At 44.9% G+C, this 11,828-nt stretch overlaps 1 protein-coding gene across 1 annotated transcript in view; it reads right to left on the reverse strand.

Annotated features, from left to right (window-relative positions):
• Nucleotides 1-10,757, reverse strand: part of GRIN2A (glutamate ionotropic receptor NMDA type subunit 2A) — a 374,217-nt gene extending 363,460 nt beyond the window's left edge. Inside the window, exon 1 of the mRNA XM_049699105.1 lies at nucleotides 10,326-10,757. Coding sequence (XP_049555062.1) covers nucleotides 10,326-10,739 — 414 coding nt within the window. The 5' untranslated portion in view covers nucleotides 10,740-10,757. The remainder of the gene's footprint in view (nucleotides 1-10,325) is intronic.
• Nucleotides 10,758-11,828: the final 1,071 nt, after the last annotated feature.

Below are 11,828 nucleotides of genomic sequence, written 5' to 3' on the forward strand. Positions count from 1 at the left end.
GCTTTGAGCGTGAGTTTTTATTTTGCTTGGGAAAAATAGGCACAGTTGGGGACCAATTTAAAGTGACTAACCTCTTTCAAGTCAGTGAGATTTAAAAGAGGAAAGGATCCTTGTACCATACCAACTTCAGCAAAAAAGTACAAAGGGAAACAAACTACCATTCCAATTAACATTTTTCCTCTTTGAATTGGTAACATGGTCACCTCCATGGAGAGAATAGGGCAACTGAGGATCTGCCGTGCATTCATTAAGCAAATATTCTTCTCTGAATGATGCATTGTATTATTTGGAATTTTTTTTTACTCTTCACGTGAGTACCTGTTTCTAATAAATGAATAATTAGAAAGAAAACATATCCATTTCCATCTCATGGAAAGTTGTAAAATTTGAACAGAAAGGCAAAGCGTTTGGAAAGAATTTGGGGTTGTGTTTCTTCCTTGGAAGATGTGAGGGGAAAACAGAAAAAGCGGATAAACAATGGAATAGTACCCAGAGCAATTTCAGCCATAAGCAAATGTTCAAAACACAGGGGAGTACAACAGACAAAGGATAATTACCCAACTGAAAAATCAGAGAGAGGTCTGGCTATCTCTTTAGGGTACAAAAGTATTACCACAGTAACAGGTGCAAAAACATGAATATACTTTAATAAATAATTATGACTAACTGAATGCAACTGCGAAAACTTCCCTTTTCAAGATCATTGGCAATTATTCTAAACATCGTCTTCTGAGATGTGCTTCTTAGCCAAACACATTTCCACTAGTAAATACGACGCCGGCTGACCTACTTATGTTTATATTTATATATGTGTGTGTGTTGATATATACATAGGTTTTCTGCTTTTCAAATATGGTCTACCCTTCAGGATGATGTAAAGTCCTTTGGGGATTTGAGGTGATGATGCAGGGATCATAAATTCCTCCCCCATGCCGGGCACATTTATACTGAATTACTCACACTTACAGAAAGTGAAGATGTTGGTTTTCAGCCAAATCCAAGGCCCTGAAGTACCAGGATTTGGGGTTTTTAAGAGGTGGCCCAATCCAATCTCGCCAACGTGAGTCTGACTCTCTATCCTGCTCCTAGCAGTCATTCTCGGCTCAGTCAGGTCCAACAGATACATTATTCTATGAAACATCACAGTCTTCTATTAGAGACCTAATTGCCAAAGCTTATTCTTCATAACAACCTTATAATTTCATCCTCTGGAATCAGTTCTTTCCCCAGAACAAAAAAATTCAAAAACATTAAGACTTAACCTTCTTAATTTGTAAAGGGGTTGTAATACCCCTTGTAACAGCCCATGGGGTATTTGAGCACATCTCTCACGTCCTCTCTGAGATTTCTCTTCTCCAGGCTGAACTTTCCTAAATATTTCTTCTGAGACTCTTATCATATGTTATTTAGATACTACAAAACCTGGAGGCTCTTCCTCTGGGCACACTGAAGTTTTTCAACATTCATCATCAAATATTACCCCCAAGAACTAAGTCAAGTCTACAGATAATGGTGTTAGTGTTGCTGGAGACAGCATCTGGTGTACCAGGTTAGCCACTGCTCCTACACCTCTGCTAACAGAAGCAAATTTTGCTCCAGTGACAATTATCCATTCTTAGAGAAGAATCTTTATTATTAATCTCTATCAGTGATGTTCAAGGGGTGGCACATGACCCAGTTCTGGCCAATGAAATATAAGAGGAAGTCTGCTCTGCTGAAAGGATAGAGGGCCTAGAAGAAAGCTTCTTTTCTCTCTCTTTTCTTCCTTTTATGAATGCTGGTATGTGAAGATGTGATGGCTGGAACAGAAGCAGCCATCTTGTGACCAAGATGAACCAGCAGCTGAGCAACGCAAAGTAGAAGAATGGAAAGGACCAGAGCCCTTGATGGGTTATTGCGATACTAAACTAGACCTGGGGCTCCTTGTTAAACAATAAAACTAAATGTCTTAATAGTTTAAGCCAGCATTGGTCAAATATTCTGCGACTTGGAACAGAAGGTACTCCTAACAACAGAAAAGGTATAATGGAAATATTACCTCTTTGGATTTGAACATTATATTTCTGGAGATGTGGCCTTTACTTTTTTAAGAGCCCTATCACTCCTTGGGATCTCCTGAGCATCTGGTCAATGCAAAACAAATGAGCAACTAAACAAAAACCCTGTAATTGAGGATCACAGTTTCAAATGCTTGCAGAGACGGTGCAGTTAACATAAATATGTGAATCTGGCTAGATGTGAGATAACAGGGAGCAAGGAGGGCTGTAGGGAACTTGAAAATGCATACCTCTCCCAAAGACATTAAAATTCAAGCATTTTAAAGTACTATGCTGGTGAAATAAAATACTAATGCATCTATGAGCCACATTCAGCAGGCAGTCCACCGGTTCATGACCCTTACAAAAATCAATCTCAAGTGAGTTGGAAAGTCACATCTCCCCCTTCCTGTAAGAATGTACATCCTTCTTAAACCCTTCAGTGCAGTCTGTAGTATGGGTTCACGATTTCGTTCTGGAAAGACAGTTTTGAATTTTAATTCCATCATCCAACATCTTAATCATTTCAATTAAGGCAATCAGATTATTTACATCAAAATCTATTGCCCTCTTGAATCTAAGCCCCTTCCCTAAACCAACTGGATTTGCAATGATTACCTTGAAAGGATAACAAAATAAGAGCAAAAGAATAAGATCACAAGGCTTCTTTAATCAAATATCTTTGGGGCTGCCAGGGTCCTCAGGCTATCTCAGAGCCACTTAATCCTTGGCAGAAAGAAAATGAGAAACTATATATGTCCACACCCTAAAGCCCTAAGCCCAGTGCAAACATGTGTTCCAATTGGTGTAGTTACTTACAGTAAAGGTCACTGAGACGGTCTCCTCTCACAGTCACTTTCACACTGGCCACACTTAGTCTTCCGTTTGCCAGGATAAAGCTCAAGCAAGTCTTAAGAACTCAAAAAAAGCTTCTGGTTGTCCCAGTTAAGAAAATATGAATCATTTCATGTTGGACTCTCCACTTCTAAGAGCTCTATGAGAGTCATTCCCAGTTTCTTGCAGGGAATACCCTCACATCACCACATCACCCTTCAGGCTGTTATAATATTATTATAATATATAGTATATGATAATATGATAATATTATCATTTTATTATAATAACCCTTCTGGTTATTAAAAAGTACATGTACTTTGGAGAAAAACAAAAACCACACAGTAACAGTAGCATTCCTATAGTAAGTATTTATTATGAGTCAAGCACTAAGCTACATATTCTATATCCAGTATCTCATTTAAATCTCACAACTCTAAGAAGCAAGTACTATTATTGTCCCCATTTTAAAGATGAAGACACTGAGGCTCAGAGACATTAAGGAACTTCCCCATGAGCACCCGGCACCTGAATTTAAACCCAGACATTCTAACTCAAGGTCCAACTTATAATATTAACCGTGCTATAATGCCATTTTTTAAAAGATGAAAACAGCCATGAATCTACCCCTCAAAGATAACTACGGCTCACATTTTGGTGTGTTTCTTCCCAGTCTTTTCTTGAAGGTGATAAAATTTTCAGAGCTAGAAAGAGGCTTAGAGATAATATCTCCCTAAACTCTCATTTCACAGAAGGAGAAGTTGAGGTAGAGAAAGCTGAAGAGCCTTTCTCAAGGTCACACTGCTGTTTCGAAATGGAATTTAGGTCGTCAGATTTGTTGTCCAAGGTATTCTGGGGTCTTCTGACTTGAGTTGGTTGATAGTGGCTTCCTAGAGGACCGTGTTGAGAAGGATTTAAGGCCTGTGGCCGAAAAGGACAAAATGCTACAGTAGGTCAGTGATGGTGGCCATGAAAGTAGCGGCACGGCCGTGTGCACACCCCAAATTTGCCACCTCCCAAGGAGCAGTCCTGGGAGAGAAGAAGAATGATCGGGAAAGGCCCTCTTAACAAAGACCACCTACTTTCTTCACCAACATCAGGGGTCTCAAACCCCAGTGCCTTCAGGACCAAGTCCGTAACATAAATGAGTGAAGTGGGCAAGTTGGAGCCTGAAGAAAGGATGAGCGCCAGCCCCATCTAAGGAGGGAGGGACGCTATTCATCTCCAGCAAACTATCACCGTGGGGAGAAGTAAGCCCAATGTTACCAGGCCTTCTGATTTTTCCAAAGAGGCATGAAATTTGGATTTTTTTTAAAATGTGATATCACCTAACTTTAAAATGCTGGCAACTAATTCAAATTTAAATAATTAAGGGGGAGTGCAGAACAAACCAAACACATTAGTTAACAACATTATAACTGTTCCTTTTCATGATGGCCTTATCAGAAGCCACCAACACCCTATTACAAACCTGAGACCCTCTCTCTCTCATTTTCTCTCTCTTTCTCCCCCTCGCTCTACCTAGAGAAGCACTTTCCATCTGAGGCTACCAAAGAGAAGATGAACCCTCCAACCCCACCAGACCACATCTATCAAGGGTCCAAGTGATTGCCAGTGACCCCCGAAGGTAATCACGTGGGAAGGTAATCATGTGGAAGGTAATCATGCCTCTCGGGGTGATGCCTGTTGCTCTCCAATGCCTTCTGTGAGGAGGAGTGGATGACTGCATCTGACACGCCTCCCCACTCTCCCAGGAACTACCCGATGCCTTTAGAGCAGGAGCTGAGCGGGCTCCACCAACATTCTGATGTGCAGGTCTCCCCTTTCCATGATCTTTCTGTGTTTAATGGGAAGGCCCGTCACTCACATCCAAACTCAGAGCTGCCAGGTTACAAGAGCACCGACCTCCTGCAGATGAGCTGTTACCCAGCAATGCTACACAGGCCTTTCATATGGAAGCCCCCAATTTCTGTTAATCCCCAGGATGGCTAGTGATTATCTGCCCACTAGAGAGAAGAGGAGACTTGGCACACACCTATGAAATCAGTCAGCATTTGGGAACAAACACTGCATGGAAAGCCCTAACCCACAGCATGGTAAAAGTTCTTCCAGAAACTGCAGTAAACTGGCATCGAAACCAATGACTTGACTCATTCAACCACCAAATATTTACCAAGAAACAAATGCAAAAAGCAAGATCAGTGCAAGGTGCCAAAAAGAACATACACGTGGACCATAAATCAACCTTACTAAAGGTAGAAAAAAACAGAACAGTTCAAATAACTGTGGTATAAACAGAACATTCTGCAGCCATTTAAAATCATGTTTTAGAAGTTTATTTAATGATAAGGGAAAATTCCAAGAATATATAATCAAGTTTGAAAAAAAATAAAAGCAGGTTGTGAAGTATAACTGGGTCAAAATCAGAGTGAACACATTCAGTAACCCCCCTCTTCCGCTCCTAAGGCATAGAATTTATAGATAAATCTTTAGATATTTCACAATTTATATAGTGCTGCTTGAAAATAAAGGAATCACAGATCGAAAATGGAGGGGACTCCCTAAAAATAAATGAATCAGAAGATGAGGCTCTACAATTTCAGGAGGAATCAAAGTCTGTGGGGGAATGGGTCTGATATGAGCCATGGGAGCAGAGGTCCCAACATCCACCCAGGGGAGAAGGGGCAGAACTGGACAGAGAACCATGCTGCTAGCTGTGAATAAGGATGGAACGTCTGCAGCATCCACAAGTCACAGCCACAAGGATGCCCCTGTATGCACGGGGCCAAAATAAAATCACCTACGTGAGACGAGGACCTAAGCCTGCATCACAGAGTATATAGAGCAGAAAGAGAGCTCTGAGCTGAGCTGTTGACAGGAGCTCTGGTTTACAAGCACACACGCTTACAGATATAGGGCAGAAGAAGCCATAAAACTGCCTTGAAAATAAGTTCACAAACAAAAATTAGAGAACATATGAGGATATCCAATGATCAGACTCTACAAAATGGAAGACTTCACACCGGAAGAAGAGAAGATGCTAGAGCAATCAGAGAAGGACTTCATAATAAGTATTTTTTAAATCCTCAAAGGCACAGAGAAGGGATTTACAACACAAAGTGAAAAGAGTTTTTCATAAAACAAAACTAATCAAAAGCAGGAAGGTATGAAAAGGGACCATTATGTATCTTAGAAATAAAGCGAACCATTGTTGAAATTTAAAACTCCACAGATAGGCAAAATAATAAACCAGACACAAATGAAAAGAGCTGGCTAACTGGAATATAGAATTGAGGAAACATAGCACAAACATATCACAGAGAGAGACCTTAAAAAAATGTTTAAGATACATGGAGAATTGACTGAGAAACTACACAGACAGAGAAAAGAAAGAATGTTAGAGAGGAAACATCCAACAGATAATGGCTGAGATTCTTCCAGAATTCAAGAAAAATCTGGATCTTCTAAGAAAGCCCAAAGGATTCAATGTACAATAAACAAAACAATATGTACATACAATACAATCCTGAATTTAAAACTAAATACATAGGGCTTCCCTGGTGGCGCAGTGGTTGAGAGTCCACCTGCCGTTGCAGGGGACGCGGGTTCGTACCCCGGTCCGGGAAGATCCCACGTGCCGCGGAGCGGCTGGGCCCGTGAGCCATGGCCGCTGAGCCTGCGCATCCGGAGCCTGTGCTGCACAACGGGAGAGCCACAGCAGTGAGAGGCCCACGTACCGCAAAAAAAAAAAAAAAAAAAAAAAAAAAAACACCATGGGGCTTCCCTGGTGGCGCAGTGGTTGAGAGTCCGCCTGCCGATGCAGGGGACACGGGTTCGTGCCCCGGTCCGGGAGGATCCCACATGCCGCGGAGCGGCTGGGCCCGTGAGCCATGGCCGCTGAGCCTGCGCGTCCGGAGCCTGTTCTCTGCAACGGGAGAGGCCACAACAGTGAGAGGCCCGCGTACCGCAAAAAAAAAAAAAAAAAACTAAATACATAGAGCTTAAAAGGAAACAGACCCAAGTGTCCACAGTGGTTACCCGTGGTGATAAGATTTAAAGGGAGATTTTTATTTTCTTCTTTAAGCTTTAATATACTTTCTAAGTGCTCTATAATGAAAAGAATTATTTTTATAAGCTGTCTGTGTTGGAGGAATATCATTATTTCAAATATACATATTCACTTTTTTAAAAATCTGTCCTCAAGGAACTTACACTCCAGTAGAGGAGATGAGGTATGTATAGAAATAATATATAAAGCAAAACCCACACAGTAACTGACATGGATGGATGTAGCTAAAATGTAAGCCTTACCTTCTCCCCCATGAAGCAGTTAGGAATAAGGGGGAAGGGGAGGAGGAGGTGAGGACACTCAGCAGAAATGTATAGGTCTAGCATCTGCGCTTGATTTACCAGGGGCTGGTACTACAACCAGAGTGTATTTCATGTGAACGGGATCAAAATGGCCAAACCAAGATAACATTAGAACTTTATCTACATTAAGCATTATTCTCGCCTCTAAATTAATTATATTTCAAGACCACCCAGTGATAAAAGCAAAAATTAACATCTCCGTTGTAAATTAACCATAGAAATCTGCCACTTAGCACATTTTCTATTATTACAAAGCTTTGTTCTTTTTTTCAAGGGTCAAGAAGACTGAGGAAAAGGTAAAAACTGTGGGGAGAGGCTCACTTTAACTGATAATCAAATTAACTGTCATTGTAATCCACAGGGACACTATCATGTTACCAATTTAGATGTGCAAACAACACAGGTATGTTCTGGGCTTTACCGAATGAGCATCATCTTAAGAGGGGACAGAGAGGTCTTATCGGTTTGGGGAGATTCAGATTCTGTGGCCATAACACCACTGGCACACCCAACCAAACAAGATGGAGTTTTAGGCAATGCCCACGATGCTCCTTCAGAGCCAAACAAACTGCACTCAGCATTCAGCTCCGCAAGAAACAGGTGGCAAAGGCACAAGCCAACTCAATGTGTTACTAATGGAAGGAAGGGCTGTTCATATCTCAGACAATCTCTTTCCTTTTTTTAACACAACCAGGTTTCTCAAAATACCACTCTTTAACTCAACTCCTCTCAACATCACCTGTACATCCCACACATGGGACCCAACATACACCCAATGTTATCCCACTGACTTCCCTGATTCCCTGCCATCAAGACCAACTTGGAAAGCCCCAACAATAATGAGGAATATCCAGTTCCTTTCATCATTTTTGAGCCAATGGGCCCTTTCATTCCTCTCCTCTCCATCCCTCTTAAATCCCTCTCTAATCTTGACCTCTCTGAAAATGTCCTTTCTCATCTTCCTCTTGTCCCTTCCTGATTCCCTTTTTCTTCTTTACTCTTAAGTGGGGTCACACTCTTGTCCAATCCCCATAAGGCAGTTTCATTCTACAGGAGGGGAAGATGCTTCCACCCATACTCCCTGGACTTCTCAAAACTCCCTTCCTAGTACTCCCTTCAAGGGAGAAGCAACTGCTGGTCTAGTAAGTCAGAGCCTGACATGGACAGGGTCACTGCATATGAAGGGGATGCTCAACTATAAGTCCACTTCTTTTCCTACTTCTTTGCCTACAGTTGGATGGCTAAGTCAGGTAAGAGCCTGCCAGCCCAGCCTAAGCCTCAAGTCACTTCTCCAATTCATTTTTTACCATATTTCTCCAATGATTGTGCTGGGCCCTAGTCTATCCAGAAATTTCACTTTCAAATTTGGCTACTGTTTTTTGGAGGCTGTTGCTCCTTCCGTCAAAACTTCAGAAGGGAGACGAATTGGTGGCAATATTTAAATCCCAAAATCACACTCCAAAACACTGCTGGACAATGCTATTCTTCTCCTTCTTCAGGACTTCATCAGAAACCAGAGGGCCAGAAAACCAGAGATCTAGTTCCATCACATACCAGGTGGTCTTAGCTACGCCTTTAATTGCTCTATGCCTCAGTCTCTTCATCTGAAAGTTACAGGATGCTCTAATGGCCTTGCCAGTTCTGAAATGGTCATATATCAGTGGCAGGACATGGCTGTTCCCTATTTTTTTTATCCCAGAATGGAGCCCCCAAAACTGAGAGATGGCTGGGAAAATACTCAACCACACATAGGAATCCTGCTAGGCTGCAAACCATTTAAAATGAATGTTTAATAAGATACTGCATCAGTCGTGTACTTCGGCTGAATGTGCTGCAGCCCAGGAGACCTGAAAGAATTAATACGGTTCCCAAAGGAGCTGGTGGGAATTGCTAGGGCAGAAGCAGAATCTGATTTGATGAATGTAAAAGTGCTTTGAGAGTGTCAGAAGAAAAGTGCTATGACAAATGTCTGCTTGCTCCATTAGGATGTCTCCTGCTATCTAAGGAACATGCTACAAGAAGGTCTCAGGTCTGGGGACCACGGCACACAAGTACACTCACCCTTCTCTTCCTGATCCCCTCCATTTCTTTCCCGGGGCTTAGATAGAGGCACAGAGCACCCACAACACCAACCCTTCCCTTTTTTCTCATTCTTCACCTTGCTTCACCTTTCCCACCTGCACTTCTGTACAATTCTCAAACTGGGCCCTCAAAACATCTCAGTCAAATCCTCAAACCTCTCTCCCCTCTTCTCCACAGAAACACTCCCAGGTGGTCCACAGAAAGACCCTCCCTCTCACTCTAAGCCAAGAGATCTGGACACACCTTCCTTCATTCTGACACCCTCCGACTACCTCATCAAAACCCATCCTTGGGAGCCAACCCCTCCATCTGAGGGCCTTGGAGCCCCTGTCAGTCCCTCGCAAGGAACATGTAGGAAAACACCAGACCCTCCATGCTCTGGGTCTGCAGTCAGTTCTCCCACTCACGGCCACTCCCCTGGAGAGACACGGTCCTGTGTGCCTTTAGCCCAGGGCTTCTCAAACTTTCCACCCTATTTCCCCTAATTGTAGAGATCTATGGAAACATGACATTTCTCTGCCTTTTTCTGCTTTACCTAAAAACTTTGCATTTTATTCTACAACATTCCCATGTTTGATCCTTTAAAAATAGTTTTAGCTGCTTACCACCATAGGGGGAAAAAATAGACATTTTCCACAACACAAACAGGTAAAACTGATATTATAGGAATATAAGCCTTATTGCTTCACGTGCTCCCGAGCTCATCTCTGTGCACTATTTGGAAATCTCCAAGCATTCCACCACCCCATCATACTTTTGCATTTCCTGAGTTCTTCCTGGCACACCCACGGTGTCTCTGAGTACCCAACTTTCAGAAGCAAGGTAATAAGCATTTCCATTCAATTCCAGGTTGAAGAGGCAGGACCTGGTTCTCACCAGGGTCAGTGGTCACAACCCCCTTTCAGAATAAGACAGAGATCAGGAGCTCCCGAAGACCTGCGGTGGCCACCATATGATTGGCACATGCTCCAGTCCTGGCAGCCCATCACCTCCCAGCCTTACCTTGTCAGCCATGATCATAGATGAGCCCCCGTGGATGCCCAGGATGGGGATGAAAGTCTGCGAGGAGATAAAATCCAGCATCTGGGCCACAGCCTCCTGGTCGGTATCGTCCCCAAACACCAGGCCGTGGATGCGCGCCCCTGACATGAGGTCACACACGTGCGTGATGAGGCTCTTCGGGTCCGTGCGGTTCATCAGCAGTGCTACGACGTTCAGGTCCAGGGGCAGCCCTGCTGCCTGCTCAGGGCCCCAGAGGTTTCGCAGTTCACGCTCCGTCACGTCGTGGCTGTGACCCAGCAGCACTGCGATGTTCAGCGCCGGGGGACCCTTCTCCGCCGCCGCGCCCTGCGCCGGACCGCGCCAGACCAGAAGGGCCGGCAGCACCAGCAGGGTCCAATAACCCAGTCTGCCCATAGTCGCCACTTACGGTCCCTGCAAGGTGGAGAGCAAGAGTGAGGGCCGCGGTGTGCGAGGGTTCTAGACGGAAGGATTTACCGACCCAGCCCCTTGCTCTAGGAGCCAGGTATAGAAAGCACCCCAGCGAGAGCTGTTGGAGTCACTGAATCCATTCCCCATCCTCGAAGCCATCCACGTCCCTTGACCCATCTCCAACTCTATCCACAACTCCAATCCGAGCTAATTCTCCGTATCTGTCCCTAAATCCATCTTTGCATTCAGCCTCCTCTCCATCTCCGACTCTACCCACGTCTCCCACCGCACCCGCCAAGTGGGACCACTTGGATCACTGCCCCTGAAAGTAAGCTCACACCCCGCCCCCTGCTCACTGGGAGCAAACTACAAGCCAGCCCCGGCATGCGGAGGCTACAGAGCGACTCCGCAACCCTGCTCCTGCTCTAAGCTAGTTGGCTGACCCCGCCCCCTGCGAACCCGCGGGGTTCAGCACCCACCTGCTCCACTGGACACCCGCAGCAGACCCCGCACCTCTCCTTCAGGGTACACCCTAAGCGCATGGAAGTGAGGACGCTCGCTTGTGTGCCCGAGAATCCCGCGTGCCTGGGGAAAACTTAGGGTCTGCCCCACCTTGCGCAGAGGGGCCATGAAGCGATTTTCACTCCAGTGCAAGCAGCCCTAGGACCAGCCCCCTACACGCACACGTGCACACGCGCGCGCATATGTACACACACACACTCTCTCTCTCACGCGCGCCATGTGCAATGCAGAATTCTGGAGACCAGGCACGTTCCCCCAGCAGACCGACGCGTGGGAGCTGGCAAAGAACGTGCGTGGTGGTGGGGGGGGAAGCTTGGCTCCCAAGAAGCTCTCCGACAGACGTGAACTGTACAGCGCTCCCCCACTCACCACCCCAGGCTTTCCACTTCAGGTTCTGTTACCAAGTCTTAGGTGCACGTGGGCAGTGGGCTGCACACCTTTACAGGCACGCGCGTATTTCTGCGCACATCCGCAGGCCGCAATAGGGGAGCCCACGGCCATCCGGAGTCCGCACATGTCCTCAGCCAGTGCACATACGTGTACCGCGCCAGG

Source organism: Orcinus orca, chromosome 16 (assembly GCF_937001465.1).
Source record: "Orcinus orca chromosome 16, mOrcOrc1.1, whole genome shotgun sequence".
Lineage (NCBI taxonomy): Eukaryota > Metazoa > Chordata > Mammalia > Artiodactyla > Delphinidae > Orcinus > Orcinus orca.